Below are 22,313 nucleotides of genomic sequence, written 5' to 3'. Positions count from 1 at the left end.
CTTATTTTTAACTAGCTCTTAAGCCTTAAATTAGCTCATTTCTTTTAGTCTACATTTTTCCATGAGGCTCATCGCTTGTTACCTCACATCTTTCTTTCTTGTTTCCCAGGTGGCTGGTGGCATCTCCCAGATTCTGACTTCTTTTTCGCTGTATTCAGGTTGGCTTTCCCGCCAAGCTATATTCTGCCCTGCCTTAGGCCAAAGCAGCTTCTTTAATAAGCAATAGTAATAAAACATATTCATAGCATACAGAAGGACATTCCACTTCAACCACCAGCAACAAGAATAATAAAATAAAGGGAATCAACTCACATTGTCATTGGTATTGCTCAATATCAATCCCTCAAATTCCCAACAAAAAGACAGATTAAGAGAAAGTATACAAATATTGGACCATTTTGATCAATGTGGTCATTTCTTCTATCTTCACTTGAGATTCTGACTTTCATCTCTTGTATTTTATTGGTGAAGACTCCCTCTGTAGTTCTTGTTTGCATTGCTACATTTTCTGCTTTCAGGATTCCCTCAGTGCTTTCTTTCTTCTATTTCCATTTTCAGGACTTGAACAGTTTTATTTGTTTCCTTCTGTTTGTTTGTTTTTTCTTGGCTTTCTTTAAGACAATTCATTTCCTCCAACTGTTTTTTTGTGCTTTCCTTGATTTATTTAAGGGATTTATTCCTTTCTTCTTTAAGGACCTTTATCATCTTTATAAAGTTGGTTTTTTTTTTTTTTTTTTTTTTTTTTTGTTTTTTTGTTTTTTTGTTTTTTTGTTTTTCGAGACAGGGTTTCTCTGTAGCTTTGGAGCCTGTCCTGGAACTAGCTCTTGTAGTCCAGGCTGGTTAAGTCTTTTTCTTTTACTTCAGTTGTGTTTGAACATTTAGGACCTGCTGTGATAGGATGGCTGGACTCTGGTGGTGACATATTGCCCTGGTTATTATTGATTGTTTTCTTATGCTGGTATGTATGTATCTGGGTTTTGGCTGATTATAGCTCTAGGTGCTGATTCCCGCTTCTGTCTTGCTTGGGTGGGAGTTTTGTTCCATGGTTTCTGTTTCCTCTCTGAATTTTCCAAGACTGTTTTGGAAACAGTGTTGCCTGTTTCTCTGGTTTGCTGGACTGGTGTGTTCATTGCGAAATGCATGTTGGTGTTGGGTATTTGGGTAATGGAAGACCAGGGGGAGATAGTCTGAGGGATCCATAGGAAGCTTAAACAAGAGTACGAGGAAATTGCCTAAGGCATTTTGCCACGATGCTAGAGGCATCCCTGAGAAGTTGGTCTAGCATAAGACAGAGATGGGAATGTCCACAGTTTTCTGGCAGGCTTTTGTATGGTTAACCACTGCCAGGATTGGGGGCTGGGATGTAGAAATTCATAGGAAAGGGAAGGGCAGTGGGGAATCATCTATAAAATCCACAGACCCTGAGAATTAGGTCTAGGGGAACAATGAGGTTTGTTCTTAGTTTGAGACAAAGTTCCATATGTAAATGGATGAAGATTTTCTTCAAAGAGTGTTGGGATACTTCTGCTTGGAACCATTTCTTTATTAACCTCAAATCTTCGGTGGTTCAGTCTTTAGGCAGTAAACCTTGGGTTTATAAGATTTTTTCTTGGATTGGACAGTCCCATCCCTCTACACCAATTCTGTCCTTTCAATTCAAATATTTACCTTTAATATGAGCAGTCATATACATAATCACATGAGATTATACACTGCAATGCAGGTATTGAGGAGACGCCATAGCTGCTTTTGCAGATGCAAAATTACAGACAGGAGCAACAGTTTCCAGAGTCGTTGGCCCCAAAGTCCTTTTTCAGACGGGATTCTCCTCCATCAGAGAATCATTCTTCTGGTTGGTTGACATCTGAACACTAATTGTTACCTGCTGTAACTCCCATAGCCTCCAATAAGGACTGAAGTTCAATTTCTCAGTACCGATATCATGAAGCTCATGTCTGTAAATTTCAGTTCTGAGGAATCTAGCATCCTCTTCTAGATTTTATTGTTAGCCACATACTGGACATTCACTCACACAGACATACAAACATTATGCACATAAATAAAAATAAGTTTTTAAAAAAGGAATTCAAAAAGGGAAATAGGTCTTTTTTCTGAAAAGTGTTTACTGATGGGAGAGCTGGATTTGGGGTTCTAAGAGTGGAAGAGTGGACACTGCAACTTGCCTGGGCAGCACATTAGAGCTGGCCCCGCCCCTCACCCCACATCTAACATTGGTGAGGGAAAATGCCCCGCCAACCCTCACCCCAACTCCTTGCCAACTGCTCTAGGCAGGAGAGGAGGGAGTACTGGCTTTGAACCTCACTAACTGCAGCACTTGGGAGAGCAGAGAGTGAGCCCTGCACCATGCCTGGGCAAACAGTAGAGCTGGCTTTGGTGAGATGGGTGTGGTGAGCCAGCCACAAGGGCATGAGAACAGGAGAACGACCCTGCTTTTTACTGCCTGCTGCTATGGACGGATGAGCTAGTGTATGTGTATGTGTGTGGAGGGCAGGGGCGGCAGTATTGGAGAGCTCTCCCTGGCAGACTGATCAACCTAGGTACCACCCAGGCTCAAAACCAGGGCTATGAATTGGCCCAACCCAAAATCCACCTCACCTATGAATTTCTGGAGCATTTCAAGATCTCCATGACACAAGGCAACAACAGAATATTAGGATAGTCAGGAGTCCCAGTAAGGGTCCACTACCAACGGTTTAACAGAACAAAGGTTGGTGTAATAGAACAAAGGCTGCTAACTAGACTCATAACAACTCATTGCAATTGCAATGAACACTTAGAAGTAATTATGTATAGACAAAAGGATATACTGTGTGGGTCATGGTGTCAAACTACAGTTTCTACATTGAGACTTGTTTATTTGGTGTTTGTTTTTCTTTTAAAGTTTATTTTATTTTGGGGGGGAGGTTGCAAGGACAGGTGTGATATAAAGGGATGTGGAAATGAATGAAATCAGGATGCATTGGTGTTAAATCCAAAAAGAATCAATAAAAAGTTTTTAAAAAATTCCTAGCACTTTGGAGTCAGAGGCAGGTGGACCTCTGTGAGTTTGAGGCTAGTCTAGGAGTTCTAGGACAACTTGGATTGTTACACAAAGAAACCCTGGCTGGGAAAAGATTGTAACTTACTTTAAGACAAAATGAATTTCACAGTAGTTGAATTTTATTCTTATTTTACAGAAGTTTTAAGGAAACCCTCATGTATTGTACAAGAGAAGAATCTTTTGAATAAAAATATCTTTTAATGTGGATCAGTTATTTTGTTTTAGTTATTGAAAGGTAGTCTTTTCACTATGGAATAAATACTGCAGGCTATGGTATAGATGCATTGAATTTTGAATACTAAAGAACTAACAAGATCATATATTCATTTCATCATGACGATTTCCTTGAAGATTTAAAGGAAATTTTATAGCCATAGGAATCATATAGATTCGTGAGAATAATTTGCCTTTGCCTAACTTTAAATAATTAGTAAATTTGTGTAAATTTGGTGACTGGTCTTTTATTTGAACAGCTTGCTCTAGGGGATATTGGCCAGGATGTGGCAAGGGTCATAGGAGGGAATGATAAACAAGTGAACAGAGGCACATTGTTTTTTCTCTTTCAAAGTAATTAAAAATAAATATTTTGAAATTGAATTTAAAGATTTTTAAATTTAAATATGCCACAGATCAGTGTGCTAATGGAAAAATATATCATAATGCTGTTATAAAGTCAATAAGCTCATCTGACTGAAGTTAATTATTATAGATGGAGAACCTAGCATCTATAAAATGTTTTTCTATTATATGAGTTATCCCACCTCTTTTGAGATTCATGCATCAAGTTAGCCACCTTTTGGGAAAGTCAGTTAAAATAAATGCTATTGTCAGCCATTAGAAAGAGCAACAATACAGCATCTAATCTAACATTACAAATGACATTTTCATGATCAGAGAAATATTGTAATCTGTCTCATATGAGCTCCTTTTTATGACCTCATTGGTGTTATTGGTGTAAATGATAGACTTGGAAACTTCAGAATCTTTAATAAGTTCTTTCAGTGATTTTTTTTGTCATGAATCATGAAGTGATTAATTATTTTTTTGTTTATGATGTCTGTTTTTTTTTTTTGTCAACTTGTCAAAAATCTCAACATATTAAGTAAATGTTTCTATAAGATAATCCTGTAGGCAAAGCTTTGGAGTCTTGTTTTAATTAGTGATTGATGTGTAATCACTAATTACCCATTGTGGGTAGTACTCTGCAAGTAGTCCTGCATTGTATAAAAAAGCAAACTAAACAAACCAGAAGGAACAAATATATAAGTAGTGTTTTTCAAGGCCTTTGCGTAAGTTCCTGCCTCCAGTCCTTGCCTTGCCTTCTCTTAATATGATGTATTACAACTCTTTGATGAATGAAATCCTTTACTCCTGAATTTGATTTTGGCTGATGGTTTTTATCAACACACTAGGAATCAAATTAAGGCAGTTATTTAATTTGCTTTTAGGCAAAGTTTCAGGTAGATTTTGCTACTCCAAAATTAACTGTGTAGTTGAAGATGACCCTGAAATCTGGATCATCCTGTTCTCCCCATGTGTTGGTATTATAGGTGTGTACTACCATATACCAGTTATTGGAACTAGGACTTGGTTCATACTAGACAGGTGCTCTTTTCCATTGAGTTGGATTTTGTTTTATATTTCTGAGACAAGTTCTCATTATGTAGCCCAGGGAAGAGACTGGCATTAAACTTGTGATCTCTTTTTGTGTTAGACATCTTAGGGCTGTGATTACATATGTATACCACCACATGTAGCTTTGGAACATAATACAGCTAATCTATTTTTATTATGTTAATGGGTTATGAATCCCAGTGTACCTGAACCCCCCTCATACCTTTTAAAATAAAATATTCACATTTTCAAAATTTTTAAATGGACTCAGAAATGCTATTTTTTTAACTATCTATGAAGAAATAATTCTGGATTTATATGGTTTTAGGTAGCGTTGGGACTCTCTGCGTTAGTACTCTGCTTATTCTGGATATGAAATTGTTTTATAATAGTTCTGTGGAGAGACTAGACCTTCATAAGTTGACTACTGTCTGCCATGGCCTAGCTGTTAGAACTGAACAGAGGTAGTTGTCATGGCATAAAGAAAGAATCATCGAGAAAACATCAGATTTTGAAAACCCAGCATTTGACTAAAGAGTGTTCTCTCTCTCTCTCTCTCTCTCTCTCTCTCTCTCTCTCTCTCTCTCTCTCTCTCTCTGTATGTGTCTAGCATGCAGCAACTTTAGGTATTATTCCTCAGGCTCTGTTTACGTTTTTGTTTTTGTTTCCTACTCATCTAGACATTACCAAGTAGACAGGAATCCATCTGTCTCTGCCTCCCTAGTACTAAGATTCTAAGAGCATATCACAACACCTAGATTGACTTGTTTTTATTTTCTTTTTGTGAGTTCTGAGACTTGAACGCATGGAATTAGCTTGCACCCTAACCTCCTGATTGTACAGCATTTCTCTCTCTCTCTCTCTCTCTCTCTCATATTTTTATTGTTCTAAAATTTAAATATATTTTGATCACATTCTTCCTCTCTCCCAAGTTTGTCCAGATCATCTCTTCCTCTTTCCACACCCAACTTTCAGTTCTTTCTCAAAAAACAACCCCCAAAATCCAATACAATAACAAAACATCCAACCCTAGAGAACATGTACACGACTCTCAGTTATTAGGAGATGGACATATGTTCCTGTGGGTGAACTGCAGCAGGACTAAGGATATTTAGGTGTTTTCTTACGTGGAATTCAGTGAAGTGGCTTGTTTATTTGCATGATCATTCAGTTTCAAAATGGTTACTACATTGTGATACTTATTTAATTAACTCATATTAATTACTCTGTAAAGATTTTCAAATAGGACTCCTGCTAAAGTGTGTGGACTGAAGTTTTGTTGGACCTGAATGAAGAGATGTCATCACTATAAATGAGAAAATAATCTACAGAATTTTATTGCACTTTTCTATGATCCCTTAAGTGTAAAATCTTGCAGTTTTAAAGAAGACTTTGATCAGTTTCCAGAGCTTCAGTTATATATAACACAGTTATTTCGTGAACTATAATGTTTGAATGGTTTCTTCCTTTTTTACTGCCTCATCAATATTTTTCCTTAAACCAAAGTGTTAGGAAATAGAATTAGTTTATTAATTAAATAATTGTTTGAAGGTTAAAATAAAAACAGAACAATGCTAAAGGTCTTTAGTGTAAAAGGGAAATGATATAAAGGGTTGTTTGTAAGGCCACTATAATACTTATTAGAGAGAACCCTTTTAGTTCACATTGAAGAAGATTTAATGCCCCTCTGTTATAGCACTTTGTGGAGGTTGAAATGAATCTTTACAGATGTACCCAGTTTTGGGTATTAGAATTTAGCGATGAGGAAAGTATGTGGGGAAGACGATATTGTTTGCTAAAACATTCTAAACAGCTATGAATTATAGTAAATTAGTTATTAATTGGTAAATACTCTTAAAAATCAGAATATTTTTCTGTTTTAGTACTGTTTTTTTCTTTCTTTTTTTTGAGATAAGGTTTTGTAGTCTATGCTGGCCTTAAATTAGCTGTGGAGCTGAGCCGGTTTTTATCCTCCTAGCTTCAGTTCCTAAAGTTCCAAAACCATAGGCATTAGAACAATTCCAGCCACTTTTAACAAAAACAATAACACAACAAATTCCTTTTACTTTTATATCAGAAATTATAGCTAGTTTTCACCCATACCTCAAACTAACTGGGGCTAAACAAAACTAGATTATCCAATAATTTTACCAGAATTTAGATGAGTTGTTTACAGTTGAAATTATGTATTTAAATTTTCTTGGGTGCGAATTTTTCCAGGAGTATGAAATTTGTAGGACACAGTGGATCACATACTGAAGTAAAATAGACATGACTGGGGGAGGGCTGTCAGAAGGAATGTTTTGCTATTGGTTTCCCAAGATGATGTTTTATGTTGAATAGGCCCTCAGAACTAATGTCCAAGCAAGAAACAAACAATAAAAAACTTCAGCTTTCAAATTAAATATGTACCAAATATCAGCATTATATCCCAGGCTATCTCCTTTAAATTAAAGATGATTATTATTTTTTTCTTAGCACCAAGTGGGAAGAGAGTATTTACATTTAGTTTTCATTGGAATCATGCAGTTATTGGATGGAATTTTATATTGATAATTGTATAGAAACAGAATATGTTGGTAGTAATTTTGGAATAATTTTAATGGATATATGCTTACCACTTTTTAGTAAGTGCTAAAGCAATAAAACATGACAGTGTAGTACTTGACTATTTGATTAATAAATGCTGTTTTTCATTTGCTAATATTGATTTTGCTCTCTTTTTCCTTGTTTTGGCTTTATCTAGGGTGTGGATGAATGGAATATAGCTCGCCTAAATACAGTCTTGGATGTGGTTGAAGAAGAGTGCGGTATTTCTATTGAGGGTGTAAATACCCCCTATCTCTATTTTGGAATGTGGAAAACAACATTTGCATGGCACACGGAGGACATGGATCTGTACAGTATTAATTATCTACATTTTGGGGAGCCCAAATCTTGGCAAGTCACTAATTTAATATTCACATCCTTTAGAGTTGCGAGTCATTGATTGTTGTGCATTATTGAAGAGAATTAATTCTTTGATAGAGTGTAAGGAAGTTTTGAATTGTAATCATATAATCATTTTTTTCTTCTCAGATTTTTGAGTAGAAACTTTAAGCCCAGTGGTTTCCTATGGACATCTGTATGCCATGGATTAATATAATCTTTATCTGAAGTAATTTGTGGAATGTCTTTATTTCTTTGGGTATTTGTTAGAAATTTTGAGATAAAATTAAAAACATGTCATCTTGGATGTAGAGATTTAAGAATCTTGATCTGTTGATTCAGCTTTCTCTTAATGACAATCCTCATTTGGGGAATGAATCAGGGGACCTATTAGCAGTCCATGGGAAATAGTATTGGTAAGAATGGTAACACACTTAAGTTGATATATTGTCACAAGCTGTTGTGAGCCATGTCACAATTGCTACAAATGACAGCTGATATTTATAAGGCCGACCTACATGGTGATCAACTGATGGAGGAAATTCATAGGCAGGGCTTATTGAAAATATTGCATATAATACTGATTGCCTATGTCTGTAAATTCACTCTTATAAATGGTATCTCCCCAATACCTGCAATGTAATGTGTAATCTCCCGTGATGTGTATATATATGATTACATCTCAATCTTATGGACATATATATCCATGGATGGGCAGAAAGATATCTTTTCATTAAGCTGTATAGTTTTGATATATAGCAAATATACTTGGATACACTTCATAACTTGATCTATTGTTCCACAAGGACTGTAAGACATTTAGGCCCTGTTTTTTATCACTAGCTCAAGACTGGCATGAAGAAAACAAGTTTCTTCTCACTTCTAAAAAAAGCCACATACAATTCATTGATTCATAACCTCAAGAGCAGATTCAAACTAGACTGAATGTTTCTCTGATCAAATTGTAAGTTAAAAACTTTGCTAATATGCACAAGGACAGAATTGCAGGTGTCTAACCAAGGTTATTTGCACAAAGTGACCTAGAACTGCTATGCCAACTTCTTTAGCCAGGTTTGGCTGATAAGAGACCAGCAGGTACTCCCTACTAAATTCCTTAAGCAATTAACACTCTGCACAAACTTCTAACCTCAGTTTATGGTACAAAATTCAAGGCTCAACTTAGTAACTGTTTATATTTTAGTCCTAAAATTTATATGGAGGATAGGAATAACAGTTAACAAATTAATCAAGTCCAGTGAGAAGCAGCTCTACATGTGAAAGGCATTGCAGATGGCCAGGATAATGGAAGATAGCCTGACCTCACAGCCTTGAATAAAATGTTACAAGCTTTCCTCCTATAATTTTCTCCTTGTACTCTGGGGCTATACACAGAATAAGAAAATATATCTTTAGACTTGGGACGCTTTCCATGCTAGCCTTAATGAAAGTACTGAAGTGCCCAGCACTCTTCATCCCTGCCTATGCGTTCCCATGGTAAATAGCTCTGCCCCCTTTACTCAGAAGTGCATTGTGACCCTGAGAAGAAGATTTTGTAATCCTTTTTATTGACAGAAGTTTGCTGTTAAATATGTATATAAGCTGTGTGCCCAGAGAATTAGGGAGAAGAGAATTGGAACGAGAGAATTGAAACTTAAAATTAGAGAAAATTAGAACAAGAGAATTAGAACTAGAGAATTGGAACCAGGAAAAAGAGAACAAGAAGTAAAAAGAACACGTCCCTCAGTTCATGTATGTGAGTCTTTTTCTATTAGATAAGACAATTTTTCTAAAGTTCTCGCTGCTCTGAGGTGTTCTTTTTGTTACCTTTGGTACAGCGTTGGCAGCTAGGCTCACCACTGCAACAATATGTGGTGCATATATTTATTAAGATTGCTTCTCATTGTTCACACTGTGGTGCGCCTAAACTCATAGTAATTCTCCTGTTTCAGTTGCCTGAGTGTTGAGATTACAAGTGTTAGACTGGTTTGATAATGTGGTTCCTGAACTCACTGTATAAATTACATGGATCATAGACTTCCAGTGATTATTTCTGCTTCTGCCTTCCATATGTTGGAATTAGAGGCACGTGCTTTTTTTTTTTTTTTGTAATGACTTTAAAATGTATCAGTGAAAAATGAAGTATATGCCACATTCATTACTCATTTGTAGTTATTAGCTTATTAGTAATACTGGTTACTTCTGTTTCAATTTCTAATATAAATTTGTTTCTCTAATTCATACATATGCAGGCTGACATAAAGACAGGAGCATGTGGTCTGTCTTTTTGACAGTATAGGAGATACATTGTTTTGGATGCTTTTTGGGGATACTTCCCAGCATGAAACACCTTTTGTAGCTTCTTCTAGTTTCACTTTGATACAGCATTGGAATGATTTGCATAGTATACATCCCTGTCTTGCCAGTACTTCCACTTGTATAGTTTGTGCTACTTTAGTAAACCAAAAAAGAACATTCTATTGGTCAAGTAATTTCTTTTTTACTTACTAAAATTTTACTATAAAGAACTTACAAATAAAAAAAAATCACACAGTGAGTTTAGCTGGGCCAAGATCTCCAGATGTTGGTCCAGTGTCTGTGAGGTCAGGAGCTCCACTCAGTGTGTCTCAATGAACTCTATAAAGAGAGCATCCATTCTGGGGAACTTCACATTGGGTTTTGCATTTTTACAAATACATTTATCAAATATATTTTTATGCACTTACTTACCATCAAAAAACTAAAAAGTCCAAGATTCAATTAAAATTAGCAAAACACTTAGATAATACTTGCTTTCCTTACTTCTGTCCTTTACCTTCAGTCCTTCCTCATACCCTAATATTTTCCTGTTCTTGTTTTCTTCTGTGCTCTTCTATACCAACATGTACATCTGTTCCATCATACACTTACCATGCTAGGATCCACATGAGAGGGAGAACACATAGGTTGTTTTGCTTTCCTTTCTGAGATTGTGTCACCTCACTTAATATCATACATTCTAAATCCTTCCATGTTTTCACAAATTTTATGATTTCATTTTTCTTTAGAGGTAGTCTTCTGTTTTATAAACTACCACATTTTTATATCAATTCATTCATCTCTTGAAGGACAGTTAGGTTGGTTCCATTTCTTTGTTATAGTACATAAAATAGCTTTTTTTATTTTTTCTTTTTCTTCCCCCTTCCCCCAACGAGGTCTATGTTCACAGTTCTGTCTGTCCTGGAAATCTTTATATAGACTAGGTTGGCCTTGAACTTAACAAACATCAACTTACCTATTCTTCACAGGTACTAGGGTGACTGCTCTTGGGTAGTCCAGTTTTTCAAAAACATTAGTTCTTTGAGAATATTGTATACCATGTTTTGACCATATTCACCCTTTCTTTCCCAGCTCCACTTCTTCCCTTCACACTCCAATTTTAACCCCCCACTCCACCTCTCCATGGTGAATTTATGCTGCTGAACTATTTTTGGATGAGTGAGTGATATTTTACTAAAACACGATGGATTTAACAGGTCTTACACTTTTAGAGAAAATTGATTTTTTTCTCTGTCAGCAGCGAAGAACTGTCATCATGAGGTTTTTAGTTCAAAATTTAGGGAATATTTCAGATACTGCATATTTTAAAGCACGAAGACCTGTTGGTCAAGAGTCCTTTGGCAAAACCTCTCTCCAAAGTATTCACATTATGATACACAACAGTAGCAAAATTATAGTTATGTTGTCGCAATGAAAGTAATTTTATAGTTGGGGTCACCACAACATGAGGAAGTATATTAAAGGGTTGCAGCATTGGGAAGGTTGAGAACCACTGCACTGGGAACTTTAGATGAATATTTTTGTTCTTTAGGGTGAAAAGACTAAAATCTGGATATTTTTTAAAGTTATATAATTGTGAAATAAATAGATAAGTAAAAACTACATTTAAAAGACAACAATAAAGTCTGGGACATGGCTCACTGGTAAAGGTTCTTGCCATCAAGTATGAAAACCTAAGTTTGATCCCTAGAAACTAACTTGGTAGGAGAGAACCAACTCCTGAAAGTTGTTCACTAACCTTCACAAGCACAGATGGTGCACATGTGCATTCATACACATAAACAATAAGTATAATAAAAATTACAAAAAGATAGCAACCAATGTTTTCTTTGAAACTATACCAAAACTGACTTTCTCCCTCATGTTCTCGCTCCTTCTGCTCCTCATCGGGACCTTGGGAGCTCAGTCCAGTGCTCCAATGTGGGGCTCAGTCACCTTCCCCATCTGTCGCCAGCTGGAGGTTCCCTCACGGTCCTGACTTTCTTTCTCATGTTCTCTCTCCTTCTGCTCCTCATCAGGACCTTGGGAGCTCAGTCCGGTGCTCCAAGGTGGGGCTCTGTCATTTTCTTCATCTATCGTCAGGTGGAGGTTCTCACTCAGAATAGTGTTTTCTATTTCCATCCATTTGCCTGCAAAATTCAAGATGTCATTGTTTTTTACCGCTGAGTAGTATTCTAGCATGTATATATTCCACAGTTTCTTCATCCATTCTTCCACTGAAGGGCATCTAGGCTGTCTCCAGGATCTGGCTATTACAAATAATGCTGCTATGAACATAGATGAGCATATGCTTTTGTTGTATGATTGGGCATCTCTTGGGTAGATTCCCAATAGTGGAATTGCTGGGTCCTGGGGTAGGTTGATCCCGAATTTCCTGAGAAACCGCCACACTGCTTTTTTCCAAACAAACAAAATACCTATGCCCAGAACTATCTACAGTACATAGGGAAATTTTGGTTGAGGGTTTGTTTATCTTGATCCTTTGCTCCCTAACCTTTAAGTTACAATTGATCTTGTACATTTAAGTTTGTAGTTCATATTGATTTTCTTCCATTTTGTGTCTAAGGTACAGACTTTTGTGATTTCATATTTTCTACTCAGTTTATCTAAGTGCAGTTTAGTGTTAAAATTTTGTAAGCAAAGGTATTTGGAATAAATATCCTTCACTAACTATTCATAATATTATAAACAACATTTTCTTATTTATTCTTAATATTTTAGGTATGCTATTCCTCCGGAGCATGGAAAACGACTTGAAAGATTAGCCCAAGGTAAAACTTGCTTTCCATTTCTTATCTTATGCTTTTTGTTTTGTGGTAGTTCAGCATTTATTTACTGTGTTTATGTATGTCCTCTTCAAACTGTTGGCTTTTAAATGGTACCCTAATTGAACAATGTTCCTTATTTTCATATTAATATGTGATGTTTCTTCTGTTACATAATCTTCATAATGATTTTAACTACTGTTTAATATTCTATTAGGCTTTAGAATTTCAATCAATTTTGACTATTCCTCAATTTCTTTTCTTTCTTAAATAACATTGAACTTTATCTTGTTTGCTATTTACTTGTTTATTTATCTTGTTTGCTATTTATTCTTCCCCCAAATATGTCAGCTGGTCATGAACTATTGGTAATAGCGAGTAAAGTTGAATTTGAGTGATAACTGGTAGCAATCATTCTGCCTTTATCTAGGACTCACTCTACAGCAAGCAGAGCACTTCTGCTCAGGCATATTTATGCTTTATTGTTATATTAGGTTTGCCTTTTATTAATATGGCAAAGGATATTTTCCCTCCATGTTACCTGCTTTCACTTAAACATTGAGGACATTGTGAAAACTCATTGGCTCAACAGTTTGAGCTGAAATTAATAATGGCATCTCCAGTTTATTTTCCTAATACAAATTATGGGAGAAATTAATAAAGATATCTATAATTTATCTCCTTAATTTACATTATAGGAAACTGTTCGAAGGAATAGTACAGGATCACCTTTGTAAGAAGCATTATTATAATGTTGGCAGGCTACAATGTTTTGTTTTGTTTTTAAATGTATTTTATTATAGTAATAATAGCAGTTTAAAATGGGCTGTTGTGGTGCACGCCTTTAATCCAAGGCAGAGGTAGGCGGATCTTTGTGAGCGTGAGGCCAGCCTGATCTATAAGAGCTAGTTCGTGGATAGCTAGGGCTATTATACAGAGAAACCCTGTCTCAAAAAACAAAACAAAACAACAACAAAAATAGCAGTTTAATTGTGAGTTTTAATTTAGGGACTGTTTTCATGAATTACTGAAGTAGTTGAATACTGTGAATACTGTTCTGGACAACAGATTAAAGCAGTTTTATGAGATGATTATCATCAATTCAGAATGTATAGGCAATGAACTTTGTGCTAAAATTAAATGTTGCTTTGTTCTTTTTTTAATATTTTTTTATTAAGATTTATCTACTATCTGTATAGTGTTCTGTCTAAAGAGGGTGCCAGATTTCTCTCTCTCTTTTTAAAATTTATTAGTATGTATACAACATTCTGCCTCAATGTATGCCCGCACGCCAGAGGAGGGCGCCAGATCTCAGTACAGATGGTTGTGAGCCACCATGTGTTTGCTGGGAATTGAACTCAGGACCTCTGGAAGAGCAGCCAGTGCTCTTAACCTCTGAGCCATCTCTCCAGCCCCCTGTTCTTTTTATTTATTTTTTTTTTATTTTATTTTTTTTTTGACTTGGAACATTAAAGTCCTTTTATTACAAAAGTCTGTACAATGAAGTGCCAAACAAACACAGCAATGTAATTATACTGGTGAACATATATATATATATCTATATAATATTTCTATATAGATATAATTTTTATTTGTACCAAAGTAAAGCTCTCGCAGGTGCCTAGCTCCACCACCACTAAGCCGTGAGTCACGACAGTGCGGTCAGAGTGCCGTCTCCTCACTACTCAGCCCAACTACTACTAATGACCAAACCACGACGCAGCGGAACTCAGTGAAAACAGTCAGGCTACAGACTTATAAAAATATTGTACTCAAATAGATTTAGCATTATAGAGAAGGAATATATTATTTAACATTTAAATAGTGCACATGGATATTTTTGCATGTGGTATACAAAATAAAACATTCATAAAAATATACAGTGCACATAAAATTACATGTAGCAATCCTGTCTGGAGACCAGCGGTAGTGAGTGTGGAATTGGAAGATTTTTAAAAAGCACTAAATCCATCCTTGTTTGTGTGGTTCCTTTTGATATTGCTAGGTCATTCATAATGTAATTTTAGGAAAGTAATTAAGAATGCCAAAAAATGTGTCATTTGATTTGAGCCCATCATGTGGTGTACTTTTTATTTTCTTTTTTCTTTTTTCTTTTTTCTTTTTTTTTTTTTTTTTGGTTTTTCGAGACAGGGTTTCTCTGTAGCTTTTTTTAGAGCCTGTCCTGGAACTAGAAAAAATAACTAATTCAATGTTTGTATTAAACTCATGAGCAAAGAACTTAAAAAGAAGCTAATGTCAGCTTTGTGGTGTGAGGTCATACTGTGAAGTTTATTATGTAAACTACAACAGATAATATTTAATCAGTAAGGTCAAGAAAGTTGGTTAATGACCAAAAATATTAAACTAAGACTGTTTTATAGTATCATTTTGAGAAAGGAAAAAAATGAAAGACTTATAGACAGTGAAGGATTTATGTTAATGACACCAGCCAGATGATTATAATGAGAAAGCAATGGAGTATATATGATAGAGAACTATAGACTGTCTAGATCAAGGCAACATCTGATATATAAAATGAAAAGCAGGTAGATATATTTCCCATTATCTTGTCTGTACACAATAATCTTTATGGCCACCTTTTCTTTTGCATGAGTGCATTCATTTTTGATTTCTACCGAAATTTTGCTTGTGGCACCTATGAATATTTTATCTGAAAGCTATCAGGTCTGTATTTAACAAAGTCAAGAATTTGAATTTGCCTTTCAGTTGCTTTCTCATTTTGTGTGTGTGTGTGTGTGTGTGTGTGTGTGTGTGCGCGTGCGCGTGCGCGTGTGCGTGTGCGTGTGTTGATATTTGTGTGTGTGTACAGGAGTTTGGTGTTGAGTATCTTTCTCGGTTGCTTTCGCCCTTATATATTTAGGTAGGGTATTTCACTTGAACCCAGACTAGTCAGCTTGCTCAGGGATCACTTTGGCGGACTGGTTATAATACCTGATTGACATACCTGGGTTCTGGGGATCAGAACTTTGGTCTTGATACTTGTATGCCAAACATTTTACCTGATGAACTACCTCCATAGACCTTACCTTCTAATTTATGCAATACTTTCTCACCAGTGTTATATGGGCATAGGCATAATAAGAATATACAATTGTCTGCTTGTTATGTTCACCGGTAATGCCATTGAGTTCTTTCCACTGTTTGGTTTGATACAGTTGAATTCCAAACTAGAGGAGAGTAGAGTATAATTATAAAGTTTAATTAAAAAAGGCATCAAATTGTTTTCAGTTTTTAAAATACCCACATCTCACTCTCTATTTTTTATAGAAAAAGGACAGTGATTTTGCTTTTGTATTAAATTAATTCAAAACCAGATTGAAATAAATTGGAAATGTCATTTTTTAATGAGAAAGCATATTCTATTTGACTCTTATTGTGAATAAAATTTTGTTAAAAATATTGACAATCACTTGCTTGCATTTGTAAAAATTTTAGTTATTAAGAAAAGATATGTGATTTGGGATGATGTACAGCAAGTTTGGGAATGTAAGTGACTAACAGGGAATGGATTCTTCTGTTTACCTGTTACAATGTGTAACCTTACTTACTGTTTGAACAGGTAATTACTTTTCAATTAAGACTTTGTAAGTTCGCTTTTACTCAATTTTTTTTAGTTGATGGATTAGTACTGTTGCCTATGTTGTCCTTTATCTCCTATACTCACGAGATCCTTCTGTCTCCTGAGTAGTTGCTATTATAGATTACAGCAGCTGCATCTAGCTACCACCTTATTTATAAAAGCAATATTCAACAAGGGAGGGGAGAAGAGTTATTATTAGGAAAGACTAATAAATGAGCACATGAGTTATAGATAGAGACATATATGTGAGTATGTATGTGTACTTCAGGCTTGTTAGCAGTTTTGAAACCCAGGGAGCAGACTCTTCTACCCTGATTTATTGGCATCCTTTTTGCTGGGAAATGAATAAAGTTCTGTGGGTGGGATACAAGCAACCATCCTCTATATTTCCTGAAATTATATTCAAAGTTTGTCAGTTTCTGAAAAGTCATTCATAAGAACCTTGGCTTAACCCTATTAGTCCTGTCAAGAGAGCAGAAATATAGTTGTAATATGAGCAGGAAGTCGTTTTGATCATGAACAGATTTGAAATTGACTTGTGTTCATACCTTTCTCTTTGAATTAGGTTGCTATACTTTTATTATTTCAATGGGATAAATATTATTCCCTTAAGCATTCATTTATTGATGATCTAAAAATGTCATTTTAAAATGTCTGACTTTGAAAAGCTGGCTTAATACAGTGTCCCTAATTCTGAACAGTCAATTTTAAGGGCTTCTATAAATATTTTTTAAAAATTGATAAAATCTGTGCTGGAGAGATGGCTTAGTGGCTAAGAGCATTTACTGCTTTTTCAGAAGTACCTGAGTTCAATATTGTTTCTCACAAATCTCTAACTCCATTGCAGGAAATCTAACACCATCTTCTGCTCTTCTTGAGCACTTAGTATTCACATAATGTATATACATACACACATGCAGGCAAATGTTCATCCATATAAAATAATATCTTAAAAAAAGTAATTCAGTGATAGACCTATCTTCATTCCTTTTCATGGAGAGCAGTTAGTGATCTATCAGCTTGAATTTATTTGCATGTAATAAGTAGCTGGGATACATTAAGAATAGTAATGTAGCAGTCCCTAAACCTCATACCCCACTAATTTTTTATTAACCTACTATATGTTTGATTGTATTTTGATCCGTTTACCCATTTGGATGCTGGGTCTTACTACATAGACCAGGATGACTTCAAACTCAATATTCCCATTTTCCTAGACTTAAATGTATACATCACCACACCTGGCTAATAGTTTATGTTTTTTGTTTTTTAATATTTGTGTATGTTTATAGTAGTTTTAGGAAGAAAGAATATAGAAAGAGATTATCTGTTATCAGGGAGGAATTTATCAAAAATTAAACATTTCTGTGTTTTTTTGAGCATAAAATTAATTAGGATAGGTTTTAAGTAAAAAAAATCATCTTGTTATCTTTGTACTTGCTTGATCTTTATTTCTTAACTAATTCTCATCATATGTACACATGTGGGATCTGTCACATGTCAGGGAAAGATTTACAATGAAGTAGCCTCTGAGTTGCAAAAATAATTCATGTGAAAATTATCTACTGTTAGAGACTAGCTTCTACAAAAATACTACTTGCCAAGGTAGGGGCATGGGGATCAGAAAAGTTGGTAAAGAGTATGAAGACGTGAATAAAAATAATGAAACAGAAACATAGGATAATATCGGGAGGGAGTTCCAGTGAATACTGAAGTTGCCTGCCTTTAATTTTCCATACACTTTTATTCCCCAATACAAAAAATAAAAACGGAAGAAGGCAACAAAAAAACTTCTTTAACATGTTCAAAGAACAACTCCAACAGTTAATTGCTTCAGTACTTTGAGACAACAAGTCATTAGCATTTTGCTGTTTAGGGAGTGAAGTCACCCTTATATCAAGTATCAGAATATTTGTACCTGAAGGCAGCCACTCCCTAGGTCAAACCTCCTGTTTCAAAAGAAGAAGCAGAAGTATGCTTTCATATCCTGACCATTTGTCAGGATGGAGCAGCTCTACCTATATGTGCCATCTTACTGACAAAAGAACCAAGTAACCACATCCATTGTCAACAATTTTGGGCACTCTCTGAACCTTCAGACAAGGTGGGAAATAGGCTCACGTTTTTGGGCCGCCACAATCTACAGAATGTAAAAGTTAGGTGTAAGCTTCTGCTAATCAGTTTGATACTAAAAAAAAGAATAACTGGGGCTTGAGATACAGCTCAGTTGGTAGGGTGCTTGGCTTAAGTCTAGTGTCTACGAACTGGTAGACCTGGGTGTGGTAGTGCACACTGGGAAGAGATAAAAGGAATAGAAATCTGGGGTCATTCTTCCCTGCAACAGTAAGTTTGAGGCAAGTCTGGTCTATCTAAGACCCTGTCTCAGACAAACAAGAACTTGTCAACTAAAAGCACTCTTTTCAGGAGATAAAAAACAAGGTAGTTTTTAGGAGACGCATCATCTGAAGGTCACTGTGGTCTCTGCCTGGTACTTCTCTCAGCAGTGTTTTGGGTAAATGGAGGAAAACCAGAGAAGTTTGAGTCTCTAATGTCTAGGTATCTTCTCATTACTTAAATTTTTAAATTAAAATATTTTTGGATGAGAGGTTTTATCTTAAATTTGCTGTATTGTGGAGGGTGACCTGACTGTCCTGTCAAGTGTTGGGATTATAGGCATCGGACACCACACAACATCTCATAGTTTCTTCTTTTCTTCTTTTTCTTATATATCATAGCTATATGTCACAATCTTTTAGTTTATTGTCATTTATTTATTGTTTGAATTGTGGTTTATTTAAAGACAGGGTCTTCAGTATGCTACCTAGTGTAACCTGAAGCTCACTGTATATTCCAGGTTGCCCTGAAACTCATAATGATCTTTTTGTCTTAGTCCTCCCTAGTGTTAGGATTATTGTTGTGACATCAGACCTAGATTTTTTTTCCTTTACTGAAACATTATGCTTACATATTTTCTATATTTAGTATGATAACTTGTTATGTTGCAATAATTTTTTATGACCAAATAATAATATTTCATTGTACATATACCACATTTTCCTTATTCATTCATCAGTTAATAGACCACTTCTGTTTGGTTCCATTTCTTCTCAGTAGTGAATAGTGCCACATTGAACATTAGAATGTAGATTGTTTCTTTAGTGTATGGATTTCATTTCCTTTGTATATATAACTATAAGATTCTATGTCATACGGTAGTTCTTTAATTTTTATGTCTGTTTTAAGATAAGTATATTTTTTTCATTTGATCAATATCTTATGATTTGTTTCCTGTTGAATGTTAGAGCTGTTGTGTCTGTTGCTTGCTTCTTTTGTGATGCAGAAGCTTCCTAGTTTGACTTAATACCATTTGTCTCTCTCTTTTTTTCCCTCTGAACCTTTGAGACTTTACCTTAAAGAACTTCGTTTATGTCCTTGTCTTGATATTTTCTCTGTATTTTCTTCTAGTAGTTTCAAAATTTCAGGTATTGAATGAATTTTGTTCATTTTGAGTTGATTTCATGAAGGTAAGAAGTCAGTTTTACCAATACTGTTCAACGAAGAGACTGTTGTGCTTTTGGCTTTTATTTACATTTTGTAAGGCTTATATCAATAATGTAAACATGCAGAAGTTGGTAAACTGTGTCAAAGAATACAATACTACCTTAGGATTTCTATTGCTGTGAAGAGACACTATGGCCATGGCAACTTTTAATAAAGGAAACATTTAATTGGGGTGGCTCACTTATGATTTCTGAGATTCAGTCTATTATCACCATGATGGGCTGGTTGCTGGGGAGCATGGTGTTATGCAGGCAAATGTGGTGCTGGAGTAGCAGCTCAGAGTCCTACATCTTATAGACAACAAGAAGTCAACTGATACACTAGGTGGTATTCTGAGCAAAAGAGACCCTAAAGTGACACATAAAGAGACCCACAGTGATGTACTTCCTCCAGCAATATCATACCCACTCCAGCAAAGCCACCCCTCCTAATAGTGCCACTCCCTATGAGGTTATGGGAGCCAGTTACATTCAAACTGAGACACATGCTATGGTAAATTTCAATTATATTAAAAATAAATGATCATTGCCAAAGAGTTTTCCCAATTTAGAAATAGATCTATACCTTTGACCTCCCAATTCCTTTTATCCTATTTTGCTTTCTTCTATTGTTTTTCTCCTAAGTGGTTAATAAAAAATGGAAAATCCTTATAGTAGTGTTTATTGTTCCTACTTAAAATCATTACCTTTGGCCTTTAAACTTACCCCCAAAACTTAAATATTTAGTTGTTTAGAGCATTATCATGCTTTTGTACTTGAGTAATCTGAGATAGAATTTAAAGAGAATTTCTTAGCAATAGTGAATATGTTACAAAGTGTAAGCTAGTTGACAACCCAGAAGACATTTCATCTGAAAGAAGGTAAATTCCTTTTGCATTTACCTTATTTCTAAAACAACTTCAAAAATACTGATAAATATTTTGGTCAGATCCTGCAGTGTTTAGAAGACCAAGTTTCCTTAGTGTCCTCCATTTCTCCTGACTCTTGTAATCTTTTTGCTCTTGTACAGGGCTCCCTGATCTCTTAGGTGAGGTATAAGACATCCCATTTTTAGGACTGAGGGTCCAAGGGTTGTCACTCTCTATGTACTAATGTCTGCCTGTGGGTCTCTGCTTTTGTTCCCATCTGCTATAGGAACAAACTTCTGATGATGATTGAGCCAGGCACAGGTTTATGAGTATAGCAGAATGACTTTAGGAATCATTTTATTGTGACATTCCTTTAGTAGAACATTAGTATTTGGTTTTTCTTTAGGTTCATGATCTATCTAGTCTCAGGTTTTTTTTTTACCTGAGCAGTGTCAAGTATGGGTTTGATTTCATAGAATGAGCCTTAAGTCCATATTTGTTGATTATTCCCACAAACTTTGTGCTACTACTGTACCAATACATCTGTCAGGCACGTCACCATTGTGGACTGTATGAGTTGTAGCTGGTTGGTGGCTACCTTTTTCCTTATGCCTTGATTCTTTTCTTAGAACTGTCTTTTAAATTTTAACTTATATCAGAATTTTTATCTCTTGTTTTTTGGTTGACTGGTGTTTCATCGTATAGGCATATTACATTTTTTTATTTTTCCATCAATTAATGATTGTTTGGGCTTCAAATTTTTAATATTTTAAGTTTATAGTTTTAGAATTTCATACGTACATACATTATATTTTGATCTTATTCTTCCCGTGCCGCCTCCAGTGACTCCCCAGTTCAGTGCCTCCTGGCTTATCTCTACGTTTCTTTTCTTTTTAAAAAGTAAACCACTAAATCTAATTAGTGCTATCCCTATTTATGTGCGTATGAGGCCATCTACTGTAGCATATCTAACCTACCAGGAGCAATACCACTAAAGAACTCTGACCCTCACTCCCCTATTAATCATCAGCTAGCAATGGGGGCTTATGAGCCCCTCACTACTTCATGCTGGAGTTTTGACATCCTTGGTCTTTTACAGGTCTATTACAGACATCCACAGCTGCTGTGGGTTCTTAAATGCAGCACTTCTGTTATGTCCAGAAGATACTGCTTTACCCTGGTCCTCTCTGACCTCTGGTTTTTCAAGTATTTTAATGGCCGTCTTTCTCTATGCCTCTCACATCTTGAGGAGTTTGTGTAGTATATAGTTGTCACACTTATGGTTAAACTCCTCAAAGATACTTATTCACAGAAAGACCCTTCTCCTATGAAGTCTGAGAAGCATACTAATGTATGCATATAGAGATTCGTACATAGAAGGAAAACAGATTGATTTAATATCTATTTAGCAAAATAACAATAGTTTCACATGGGACCTGTGATCTCCCCAGCCATGGATTCTTGGCCAGATTTATAGTATTAGAAATTAGGTTCTTCCTATGGAGCAGGACTTAAATCCAGTTTAGCAGTTGACAGTGCCCATTCATGTGATTAGTACACTCATGAACATATCTTTCCAGGGCAGTAGTTATTGTAGCTTCCAGGATTCTTAGTTGTGTA

General features: G+C 35.5%; 1 protein-coding gene across 5 annotated transcripts in view; it reads left to right on the top strand.

The window, feature by feature from the left end:
- Kdm4c (lysine demethylase 4C) overlaps window positions 1-22,313 on the top strand; it is a 191,437-nt gene that overhangs the window by 38,451 nt on the left and 130,673 nt on the right. For all 5 annotated transcript variants that reach the window (XR_005285738.1, XR_005285739.1, XR_005285740.1 and 2 more), the window contains exons 5-6: window positions 7,422-7,615; window positions 12,641-12,690. Coding sequence is in view for 2 of the 5 variants with exons in the window: in XM_038332920.2 (XP_038188848.1) it covers window positions 7,422-7,615; window positions 12,641-12,690 (244 nt within the window). In the remaining 3 variants the exon portion in view is untranslated. The remainder of the gene's footprint in view (window positions 1-7,421; window positions 7,616-12,640; window positions 12,691-22,313) is intronic.

Source organism: Arvicola amphibius, chromosome 6 (genome assembly GCF_903992535.2).
Source record: "Arvicola amphibius chromosome 6, mArvAmp1.2, whole genome shotgun sequence".
Taxonomy (NCBI): domain Eukaryota; kingdom Metazoa; phylum Chordata; class Mammalia; order Rodentia; family Cricetidae; genus Arvicola; species Arvicola amphibius.
Note: the sequence above shows the minus strand (reverse complement) of the source record. Positions and strands in the feature narration are given on the sequence as shown.